The sequence below is a fragment of the Mastomys coucha genome, unplaced genomic scaffold (assembly GCF_008632895.1).
Source record: "Mastomys coucha isolate ucsf_1 unplaced genomic scaffold, UCSF_Mcou_1 pScaffold22, whole genome shotgun sequence".
NCBI classification, from domain to species: Eukaryota; Metazoa; Chordata; class Mammalia; order Rodentia; family Muridae; genus Mastomys; species Mastomys coucha.
The window spans coordinates 30,063,668-30,075,683 of record NW_022196905.1 but is presented as its reverse complement, the minus strand read 5'-3'; the positions used below and the strand labels follow the sequence as shown (position 1 = coordinate 30,075,683).

At 49.5% G+C, this 12,016-nt stretch overlaps 1 protein-coding gene across 1 annotated transcript in view; it reads left to right on the top strand.

Moving 5' to 3' along the window:
- Positions 1 to 6,097, top strand: part of Htra3 (HtrA serine peptidase 3) — a 29,674-nt gene extending 23,577 nt beyond the window's left edge. The window contains exons 7-9 of the mRNA XM_031341763.1: positions 1,873 to 1,921; positions 3,285 to 3,380; positions 5,014 to 6,097. Of these exons, the coding sequence (XP_031197623.1) occupies positions 1,873 to 1,921; positions 3,285 to 3,380; positions 5,014 to 5,179 (311 nt within the window). The 3' untranslated portion in view covers positions 5,180 to 6,097. The remainder of the gene's footprint in view (positions 1 to 1,872; positions 1,922 to 3,284; positions 3,381 to 5,013) is intronic.
- The last annotated feature ends 5,919 nt before the right edge of the window (positions 6,098 to 12,016 follow it).

Below are 12,016 nucleotides of genomic sequence, written 5' to 3'. Positions count from 1 at the left end.
ATTTTATCCGTTTAGCTCCTAGTGTGGTTTTTCCTTTTTAGTCTATAACTAACATTAGCTCACTTTTGCTCTTTTATTTTTTAAGGTATTGGAGACTGAGCCCAGGTTGTATACATAAGTGTTCTACCATTGAGCCATATCCCCAGGCTTCTTCTAACTTTTTGTTTTGAATCAGCATTTCAGTATATCTCCAAGGTTGACCTTGAACTGGCCACTGTCCTGGCTCAGCCTCTGGAGTAGCTGGGGTGACAGACTATGCCACTAGGTCAGGCTGATCTCTTAGTGTTAAAGCATCCCATGCATTCCTATACTGAAGATCTCAGCCCTGATGCACTGCACATTTTGTGTGTTGGCTCTGATTTGCTGCAAATGTTCGAAGCAGCTTTGTCTCTACCAAGACACGAGGTTGTTGGTTTAGTTTCTGGGTATGGTCAGGAGACACCAGGGTCATATCCAGCCCCATGGAGGTATTGGTAGAACCTGTGCTATTTCTCTCTTAAACTGCTGGTTTCTGGAGTGACATCTTCTGGGTCTGAGCTCTTTCTGAAGGCTTTCTCCACTCATCAACCTGTTGACTAGGTGGAGGGCTTTGGGCCATTCGTTCCTTCTTGAATGGACAGAGTGTTTGGGGCTTTCCAGACCCTAAGTGGTGGGATGCATGGTCGCAAGCAGTGGCTGGCTCTCCTAGCAGCCTTGTGATGTCTGAAGGTCTGCGGTGACACCTCCTCTCTAATTCTTGACGTTGACAATGTCAGTTCATCGACATGGACAGCCATCTGTCTTTGCCTCACAATCACACTGGCTAATGATTAATTTCAGGAGAATGGCTTTTGGTTCACTTATTGCTTTGCTGGATTATTTCACAGCTCATTGACTCATATTTTCATCTTCTGCTTCCTTTGAGTTCATGTGGCCACCTTTTTCTTATTTTTAAGCGCAATCTGAGGCCACTGGTTTGAGACTTTCCTCTTAAATTAAAAAAAATGTATATCTATGCATGTATATACATATATACATATAATACATATACAGTGTTTATATATATATATATATATATATTAATTATTGGGTCTTGGAGAGATGGCACAGCAGTTAAGAGCAGTTACTGGTCTTATAGAGAACCTGGGTTCAGTTCCTGGCACCCATATGGTAGCTCTAAATCCAGTTCCAGAGGATCTGATGCCCTCTTCTGGTCTCCACGGGCACTGCATGTATGTGGTGAACATACAGAGACAAAATACTTGCATACATAAAACAAAAATAAATAAATCTCTTTAAAATTTTTATTATTTCTGAGGGAGGGGGTTGTGTGTCATGCCATTCATCATATAGAGGCTTACAGGACAACACTGTGTAGTATCTCTCTCTACCTTATGTGGGATCAGGCTAAAGTCACCAGGCTTGTACCACAAACATTCTTACCTGCTGAGCCCTCTCACCTGCCTGAGTCCTTTTCTTATGACACAGGTGCTTACTTGTGTTCTTTTCTTCTAAGAACAGCCTCTGTGCTGAAAGTCTTGGTTAGGAATATGTTCATTTATGTGGTTGAAACTATCTTCTATCTTCTAAATTCTCCTTTGGCTTTCCTCTCTGAGGAAGGCTTGTTATCACATACTCTCTGGGCATCTGGGTCTCAGAGTCTCTTGGTATTATGATTGCTGGATTAAACCCACCATGTTCAGAGAATTTTAGTGAAATGAAAAATTGAAACGTGTCAAGCCTTGCTTTGTGTTGAGAACCTGTCCCCATGATTTCACTGCCAAGGCAGCCAGGGTAGGCTGCTGGTTCCAGGCCCTGGTGAATCTCCCCTGGGTTCCCTTCTCAAGGACAGTCACCATGGAGCTTAACTGAGCCACTGTTTTTCATTTCCAGACTGGAAGAAGCGCTTCATTGGCATCCGGATGCGGACCATCACGCCAAGGTGAATGACGCTCCCCTGTCCTCCCATGAACCCCTTCCACATGCTGACCACTATGCCCAGCTGCTGGCAGGTGCTAGAGACCACCACTGCCTTATGGATTCCTTTTGCTCCTTCCAATTCTATTCAGAAGCTCCTCCTCCAGGAAACCTCTAGAAATGCTTCCTGGCTTTCCCACAATAAGTAATTAAAACTAGGTGGCCTAGAACAACACAAACATACTATGTGAGAGTCTGGAGGCCAGAGACGGAAATCGAGTGCCCACAGGTCTCACACTCTGAGATTCCAGTCTTAGTTCTTCCTGTCTCCTCCTGGCTGTGGGTACCCCTCAGCAGGCTGCCCTATCCCTTCATCCCTGCCCCTTTCCACATGGCCTCCTCCACCCTGTGTCTGAGCCCCGAGCTGCCAGTCACCGGATATGAGAGCTGCCCAAGTCTGTGACTTCATCTCAAGATCCCTGACCAACTAGAGTGGCAAAGACCTTGTTTCCAAACATGGTTATGTTCTGAGATCCTAGTGGCTATTTCTCCATCTCCACGGGCCACTCATACGAGAGAGCCTTCCCCTGTTTGCACACCCTTTAGCACAGAGGTGACCCATAGTGTTGGAATGGCTGTCAGGCATCCTTTCACCCTGCCGGCCACCTTGACTGTGAGTTCCAGGGAGATGGCTGTGTCCCCACTCACCTCTTGGCTCTGGTCCTGGTAGAGGTTCCAAACAGAACAGCCTGGAAATACAGGGTGAAAGTGATAATGAAGCGGGTGGACAGGAGGGAGGGAGGAGGGAAGGAGGGAGGGAGGAATGGAGGGAGGGAGGGATGGAGGGAGGGAGGGAGGGAAAGTTGAGCCCAGGGTTGTGAAGGAAACTACTACTACATGGTGAAGCTCTAGGGGCAACTCGGAGATACTGACCAACCACCTCTGACTCCCTCTTCTTGCTTCTGTAGCTGTCGATCTAGGGAGCAAAATTTAAACAATCTGCAGTTAGCGCCAGTATGCCAACTCATCATTGAGTTGTGTGCTTCCCCAACCATCCATCTGTCCACCAACCATCTGTCCGGTCTTCTTGGTCCACGCCACGGGTGAACCATTCTCCATGTTTCCACCCAGTACCTTCTGTCCATCCACCCACCCATCTGTCCTCCCTCGGCCACCCTTTGTAACCTGTCCTCCCATCTAGCTGCACCCTCTCCACACTTGAAGCCAGCCATTTGTGGCCACTAAGCAGTTCCATCTCATGGGGCTCAGGGTTCTCTGAGAACTCACAAGAGGTTGTTTGTCTAGCTTGGGTGGTGGCGGGAAGGGGCAGCCACATGCCAGGGAGCTGGGCTAGAGGCAGAGAGGCTGACACAGAACTGCTTTTCCAGTTTGGTGGAGGAACTGAAGGCTGCCAACCCAGACTTTCCAGCAGTCAGCAGTGGAATATATGTTCAAGAGGTCGTTCCCAACTCACCTTCTCAGAGGTATGCTCCGCGGGCAGAGGCAGGGCTGCTGCCAGTCAGACATGGGGGAGGGTGTGCTGGGGGCCGGACTGAGCCTCCTCGCTGACCTTATGTGACCCCAAGCCTCCTGCCAAGGAGCTGTGGAGTCTGGCCGCTCCTCTGAACCACAGGGTGAACTGTCCCTCAGAGCGCTGGCCACGCCTGTCCTTTGGCACAAAGGGATCTTCCCTTTGAGAAACAGAGGCTGAAGAGTCCCTGATGGGGCCAAGGCAGGAACTCCAAGCCTCTCCTTTCCAGAAAGAACTGGGGCCTCGGTTTCCTTTTTCGTAGAAAGAACATCATGGTACTGCTGACTCTCTATCCCGGAGACTTTTCATGGTGAAATAAGATAAAGGCTTTTGTTTTTTGTTTTGTTTTGTTTTGTTTTGTTTTTTATTAGAGATTTTCTTTATTTACACTTCAAATGATATCCCCTTTCCCGGTTTCCCCTCCAGAAAAAAAAAAAAAAAAACTCTATTCCCACCCCCTCCCCCTGCTCACCAACTCACCCTCTCCCGATTCCTGGCCCTGCCATCCCCCTACACTTGGGCATAGAGCCTTCACAGGACCAAGAGGTTCTCCTCCCATTGATGACCGACTAGGCCATCCTCTGCTATATATGCAGCTGGAGCCATGAGTCCTACCATGTGTACTCTTTGGTTAGTGGTTTAGTCCCTGGGAGCTCTGAGGGTACCAGTTGGTTCATCTTGTTGTTCATCCTATGGGGCTGCAAACCCCTTCAGCTCCTTGGGTCCTTTCTCTAGCTCCTTCATTGGGGACCTTGTACTCAGTCCAATGGATGGCTGTGAGCCTCTACTTCTGTTTTAGTTGGGCACTGGCAGAGCCTCTCAGGAGACAGCTATATCAGGCTCCTGTCAGCCAGCACTTGCTGGCATCCACAGTAGTGTCTGAGTTTGATGATTGAATATGGGAAGGATTCCGAGATTGGGCAGTCTCTGGATTGTCCTTCCTTCAGGCTCTGCTCCATACTTATCTCTACAACTCCTTCCATGGGTGTTTTTTCCCCTTTCTAAGAAGGATTGAAGTATCTACACTTTGATCTTCCTTCTTCTTGAGTTTCTTGTGGTTTGTGGATTTTTAACACATTAAGAACTACAGAAATGTTAGGTACAGGCCTGGTATGGTGGCACAAGCCTGAGCCCTCAACATTTAGGAGATAGAATCAGAAGGACTGGGCATTTAAGGCCAGACCCTGCTAGACTGGAATCAAGCCTAAGTCATATAGACCCTGTTTCAAAATACCAAAACCCCAAAGCAATGTTAAATATTGGGACACCACAAGTTGAGGCCATGTGCCTCATGGGGCTGTGCCCTGGCATCCTGACCTCTTCCGCATCTAGGTCACATAGTGGTTGTGAACTGAGGCTCTGGAAACTGGAGGGGCCTCATTGCCATGTACGCTGCTATGGGTGTGTGTGGGTGGTCCTGCCCTTCCTTCTGTAGTCTGAAAATCACTGGCCACCATGTGCCGCTGGCTTTCCACTGATGTTCTTTCTCAAAGTTATTTTGTTAAACTGCTGCTTCTGAGCCCAGGTGAGCCCAGCCTGAGCCCTGACGGTACATGTGTGCTGAGGGTCTTTCTCCTGCTTGGCAGAGGAGGCATCCAAGATGGCGACATCATTGTCAAAGTCAATGGACGCCCCCTGGTGGATTCCAGTGAGCTGCAGGAGGCAGTCCTGAATGAGTCCTCACTCCTGTTGGAGGTGCGGCGGGGGAATGATGACCTCCTCTTCAGCATCACACCTGAGGTGGTGATGTGAGGCTACTCTCCGCCAGTGCCATGTCAAAGCCTACAGAAGGTGGGGTTCCGGCCTTCATGAAATCAGGATGAAGGGTTGCTGTGGTCCTCATCAGGATCAGCAGTCTCTTCTCTGAGTCCAGTGCTGAGTCCGAGGCTGGACCTAACCACGGGTCTGGATCTCAGCCTTGACCCTTAATTCCAGTTCCAGTAGAGGAAGCACAGTGTCCTTTGGAACAGATCTTCTTGATGTTACCATCTGAGTTCTCTGGGCTTAGACGCTCCTAGAAATCTCCCTGGAAGTCTGTTCTTCCCCTAGCTTTCCGCCTCTGCCCTCAAGAAAAACCACCCGGCTCCCATCCCACCTCCTCTCCCTTATATCCCAGTGTCTTGACCTCTCCCTGTTACAGGTACTTTCCCGACCCCACCAGGCTTCCATCTGCCTCAGCACACCCCACCTCCCATGGTAAGACAGGGGCTGCTTGCCCTGCCACCGGTATCCCTGGAGGGCAGGTCCTGTAGCTGTCCCCTGGAGAAGCCAGGTCCTGACCTGGAGCAGGTTAACATCCCTCACTGCTGAGCTGAGCCCTGTGCTGGCCCAGGCGGGCAGGAAGCAGAGTTTCATAATCATGTGGCCTCCAATCCTGACAGCTCATTCTCCCAAGGTGACCACATAGTGGCCAAAGAGGGAGTGGGCACCTGCCTGAGGTGCAAGGACTGAGCCACTTCACCTCCACATGCAGTTCTGGGTGCGGCAGCCATCTCTGAAGATGGCCACCCAGCAGCCAGCAGGCTCCCGAGGGCATCTTGGTTCTCCCCAGTGTTTCAAGTGTATTTGTGAGCTTTGCTGTAAAGTTTCTCCCACTACCCACGTTGCTTGTACTGTATGTTTCTCTACTGTACGAAATTAAAGTTTACAAGCACATAGCTGTCAACCCAAGAGGTGTTGGTCCCCCACTGGCTCGGGTCTTTCCACATGTAGTACATCACTGGAGTCATTCTGAAACCTGGAAGTGGCCTTCCAGGTTGAAACAGTGTCATGTGTATGAAACATACCCAATCCCAGGGCTGCCTGCTGCTATGGGCAGCCTTATGTCAGGCTGCTGGGGATAGTTCCTTCACATCCAACTTGAGGTTTTACCTCTCCCTCCTGATGCTGCCCAACTCCCCGTTGCTATGGGAAACAAAGTCATTCCTGCTAAGCAGTTAAAAGGGGATGTGGCCCCCCAGTGAGTACCTGAGCCCTTCCATGCACACATGGCCATGTGGCTGAGCTCTGTCACTGCTTACCTCTGCCTGTCTACTCATCCATCCATCTGTCTGTCCATCCATTCATCTATCTAATCTATCTACCCATCCATCTGCCCATTCATCCATCCATCTTCCATTCATCCATCTAATTATCTATCCATCTATCCATCAGTCCATTCATCCACCCATCCATTCATCCATCCATCCATCCATTTACTTATCTAATTATCTATCCATCTATCCATCAGTCCATCCATCTATCCATCCATCCATCCATCTACTTATCTATCTATCTATCTATCTATCTATCTATCTATCTATCTATCTATCTATCCATCCATTCATCCATCTGTCCATTCATCCATCCATCCTCCATCCATCCATCTAATTTATCTATCTATCCATCAGTCCATCCATCCATCCATCCATCCATCCATCTACTTATCTATCTAATTATCTATCCACCTATCTATCTGTCTGTCTGTCTATCTATCTATCTATCTATCTATCTATTTATCTATCTATCTCTTTTTTTCTTTTTCACAAACCCTGCCCACAACCCACAGTGGCTTGAAGCAGACACAGTCCAAATTTTCCAAGAGAAAATTCTCAGCAGGGTTTGGTGGTGGTGGTGGTGGGGGCTTTGGTGATGGTGATCCACGACCATGCTGCTCTGTACCATAGAGTTCAGAAGGATCTGGGATCTTTTAGCTCAACCTGTGCAGAGAGGCAGGTTCTGCACAGCTGCATGACCAGACTCCTCCTCCAGAATAAACTGCAGGCATTTTAAGCAGCCCACTCTAGGGCTGCTCTTCCCCAGCCTCAAACACCCAGGGCAGCATCAGTGTCTCCTACTGAAGCCCTCTGGAGACAGATGTCCTAATTTTGGCTACTGTGGAGGATGGGTGGCTATGTGCTGTGTGGCTAACTAGAAAGGGAGATGGGTGTGTGCCTCAGTGCCCAGGCAGAGGGACTAGAAAAAGTCAACAAGTAATTTGTAAGGAGGGCACCTGGTAACCCACTTGCCACTCTCTCAGCTTTGAGCTGCAGACATAGATTAGCACAGCGTGGCTATACCAACATTCTGCCTTAGTCACCCAATGGGTACCCACTTCTGTCCACTCCTTGTCCTTATATGCCCACAACTAGCATCTTCTGAAAGACCAGACCTGCCTTCAGAGCCTGGTACAGTTCACACAGTGTCTGCCCTTCCAGCCTGTATGCCTCTCAGCTCCCATGTGGCTGGTCCAAACCAAGTTGACCCTGATTGCTTCTGTGGAGACCCTGACATGAGCACATCACACAAGCATTTCAGAAGCAGGCCTTTGCTCTTCCATCCATACCGCATGTTAGTGCTTTCTACGTAGGCAGAGGCTGGACTGACTCAGTGTTCAGCCCCACCCCTACTGGAGTAGGCTTTGGCACCCCAGCTAAGTCCTCCTTCCTAGGCCCCTGTCCATCCCATAGCAGCTGAAATACAGGGGTTCACAGACACCTCCAATCACCAATTCATCCAGCTGTGCTGTCCTAGGTCTGTCTGGAGCCCTACTGGGCCTAGCACTGGGATTCTACAAGTCCCCCTAGGCCTCCCCACCAGCCTGACCCAGTCCAGGGTTATGTGGCTACTTTAGTTTCTCTAGCTGTAAAGTGAAGTCAATATATTTTTTTAATGAAATGGCACACAGGGATGCCTGAGCTTCAAAGTGCCCCTAGTTGTCTCCTCTCTTCCTGTTCTTACTCCACTCTCTTCTCTGTCCTCTGGTTGACTTTATATGACATAGAAGGCTGAAGGTGGAGTCTCTGAGCTCAGAGGGCCCGACTGTCTGGGTTCTGACCCATTAATCTTCGGCTCTGAGCTATGGTATTCAGGGAGGTCATGGTCACACAACTCATACCTCCAGAGATAGCCAAGGGTTCTCAGAGAGGGTTCGCCATATGTCAGGGGCCAATCCCCACACGCCAGAGCACTGTGTAGGTAGCCATAGCAGCCCCATCCTCTTCCAGGCTTGGGAGAGTGGTCCCTAACCACTCCCAGCTAAGTGGGATGACCCTCAGCTGCACAGGCAGCTGCAGTCCATGAAAAACAACTTTTTCAGAGTCAGCCAGCTGCTGCCAGAGTGTTGTGCAATTCCTTTGGGTTCCCACGAAGCCCCAACAGCTAAGTTCCTACCCACCCTCCACGGGTGTCTCATGGGGCTGTAAACAAGGGAGTTCACAAGGCCAATCCACTCCAACTCAAAACTCCATTCACAAATAGTCTGTACCCAGCATAGGACCCTGCCTTCCAATACCCTGCTGGATGTGGGAGAAACTGAGGCTCTGAAAGGAAGAGGATTGTTCCAGGTCATACATCAACTGGTAGCTGATCACTAGGTGACCTGACCAGGTTCTGCCCATCCCTCAGGTAGTTAGCCATGGCATAAGGTTACATGACAAATTACTCCTCAGTAAGGAGCACAGGTGGCCTTGTACCAGCAGCTGATGCTAAGGACTCATCATGCCTTCCCTGTCACATGGGTGACCAAAGATGAAAATTCTGGAACAAGACCCAACTAAGGGGACTAGGGGCCTTGGGCTGTGACCTCTGCCCCAATCACTACAACCTGGGCAGTGCACACTTGCTACCTGATCATAGGCTCTCTGTCTTGCCTACTGTCAACCCTCCTTTCTCACACAGCCGCAGGGCTCTTGGTCTTATTCTGGGCTCCAGCTGTTGCTCTTTTCCAGTCCTGGCCTTTGTCCATTAGCTGGAACCTTCTTCCAGATCCTAGGAGTAGGACAAAGACAATCCTCTCGAGTCCACCTTCCAATGTGGCTACATTGAATAAATATCCCTTTTTCTGGTTTCCACTATTACTTGTACTCTATGAATTGGTGATGAGTGGCTGAGACTGGTTTGGGGCACCGGCTGTGACCCCCACATTCAGTAACACTGGCAGTGACACAGCCGTGAAGACAGCTACCACCTCCATCTCTGGAGGGGCCCAGGATGTTCTTGTTAGACCCTCTGTGTTTTTGTCAGACTTGTGGGGGGGGGATGAAGATTTTTGTCCTCAAACAGGCCCTTGAACTCCATGACCCTGTTTGCTCAAGCATCTTCCCTGACAGGCTGCCTGTCATCAGAACCTGACCTGTCCAAGAACCTTGCCTTAGATGATTCCCAAATCCCTTTCTTAGGTCAGGTATGCAAGGAGCCATCAGTGGCTTTCTCATTTCTTTAGAGGTCATTTAAAAGGAGGAGAAAGAATGTACTGGCAAGGTGGTCTAGCAGGTAAAAGCACTTCCCACCTCGTGACCAGAGTTTAATCCCCAGGACCCATATGGTGGAAGGGGAGAACTGACTCTACAAACTGCCTCTTGCTCTCATATAACCATCATGGCATGTGTGCTCAACTTATTTCACACACACACACACACACACACACACACACAGCTGTGCACACACACCTACCTATGCTATGTCCCTAGATATACCAGTTGTTCAGAGTCACACACTGTGCAGAACTGCAGGCACTACAGACATGGCTCACACAGGTGCTTCGAGACTTCTGCTGGATGTCCACCATGAACGAACTAAACTTGAATCTTCTCCATAGCAGCTGACAGATTCCCAGATAGAGTCACAAAAACCACTTCCTGGAAACAGCACAGGCATCCATGCAGATGTCCGGGCACACGGTGTGTTCACCTTGTCATGGTCTGGCTGTGAAATGTCTCCCACATGCTTGTAGTTTGAATGTTGGGTCCTCAGCTGGTGGGGGTATTTTGGGAGATGGTGCTTTGCTGGAGAAAGCAGGTTGCAGGGCCAAATCCTTAGAGGCTCTTGCCATCTCCACTCCCACACCGGTCTCTCTGTGTGTGTCTGTCTTTTATTTCCCTCTCCTCCCAGCCAAGAGATGGCCACATGCTCCTAACAAGTACTTTGGAATGTCACTGAACATGGCCTTTAAAATGGTGAATAAGACATTTCATGTTATATGTTTTCTTACCACAGTTCTAAGCAGGAAAAGAAGCCATTCCTGGTACACTGGCCCAGCTTTTATGCAGACAACATGAGGGCAGGGGAGTGTGTAGTCAAATCGTGATGTGGATAGAAGCAATCCTGAAGGCATGTGCACAGGGCATGAGAGGTCTGGTCTTGGGTCCAGAGCTCACAGTAGGGGATGGGGCACAGCTTGAATCATGACCATGTGTGAGGACCCAGCCTCCAGGTCTGACAGTGTCCCGTGACAACGTGCTTAAGTACGACGATGAGTGCCTAGGTCACTCTGACCCTGGAGCCCACGACTGACTTCCTTCCACTTGCATGGCCCACCCCTCTCTTGGGCCTTGTTGTCCTTTCCTGTAGAATGAGAGGCCACACTCACCCTCTCCTTCTTCCCAGCCTTGTCCCCAAGACTTGACACACCAAGCCTGTCCTGAGAGAGTTGTCAGGACTGGACTCAAGGACAGTGGAGAGGACCATACCCTATTTTTGGTAGTTAGGGCTCTATTTGGTGGGAAAATTGTCTCAGTGTGACCTCTGCTCCAACAGAGGAAACATCTAACCCAGCCAGGCAGATAGGATGCTCTGTGGAGTGACGTGTGTGCTGGTGTTTGGATGAATGGGATGGGAGAAGTGTGCAGACGCAGAGCTGCATTGGGGTTTTCTGGGCTGTGAAACATTGCTGTTGTGATACAGGCAACTTCAGGGACGGGAAAGGATGACTTTGGAGGTTCTAGCTCATGTCATTAGGCCTTGCTGCACTGGGTCTGTGGGAGCATTGGATAGAGCCTCAGGAGTGCATGATTGTTTACGTTGTGGTGGCCAGGAAGTGGGTGGGGCTAGGTCTCAATTTCCTCTTCAGGGGCACACCTCCAATAACCTAATTTCTTCCCTCTAGGCTCCTATTTCTGAAGGTTCTGCCATTTCCCACAACCTAGGAATCATGGACTTTAGGGGGAACATTGAGGATCTAAACCATGGCAGATTTAAGTTCAGATCCTGGACAATTTCCCTTCTTTGATCTTTAACGTCCATGTCTATAAAATGGGCAGTGATACAAAGGGAAAGGGGATGTATATAAATTTCACCTACGAGGGACCGGCACTAAGTCATTGAAATCTATTAGAACTTTCCTGTTAAGATGGTCCAAAGGTCCTGCAAGGCCCTCATATGATAGCTGATGGCTGATGGCTGCTAACTTAGTTATGGAACAGCATTGAAGTGTCTAAAACAAACTCACTTCAGCAAGCAGGACCCACCCACCCCCATACCTACCCACTCCCTCCCCACCCCTGGCTTCTCTACTTACTCCCATGGCACCATGGTCACCCTGGTGGGAGGTGAAAGGCCTGGGGGAATTCTCATGTTCAGAGCTTGGAAAATGAAGTTTCCAACACTAAGGCTTCTCAGTCTGCGGCGGGGAGGTGGGGCTCTGAAGGGACACTTAGCCTACCACAGGCTGGTTGTAGGCACGTTAGGACACTCTCCCTCCCACCTAGGAGTGCCCCATTTGCCATGCAAAGCTTTTTGCACCTGTTCCTTTGGGTTTAGCAACCCTCTATCTTTCTTTCTTCCTTTCCTTCTTTCTTTCTCTTTCTCTTTCTTTCTTTCTTTCTTTCTTTC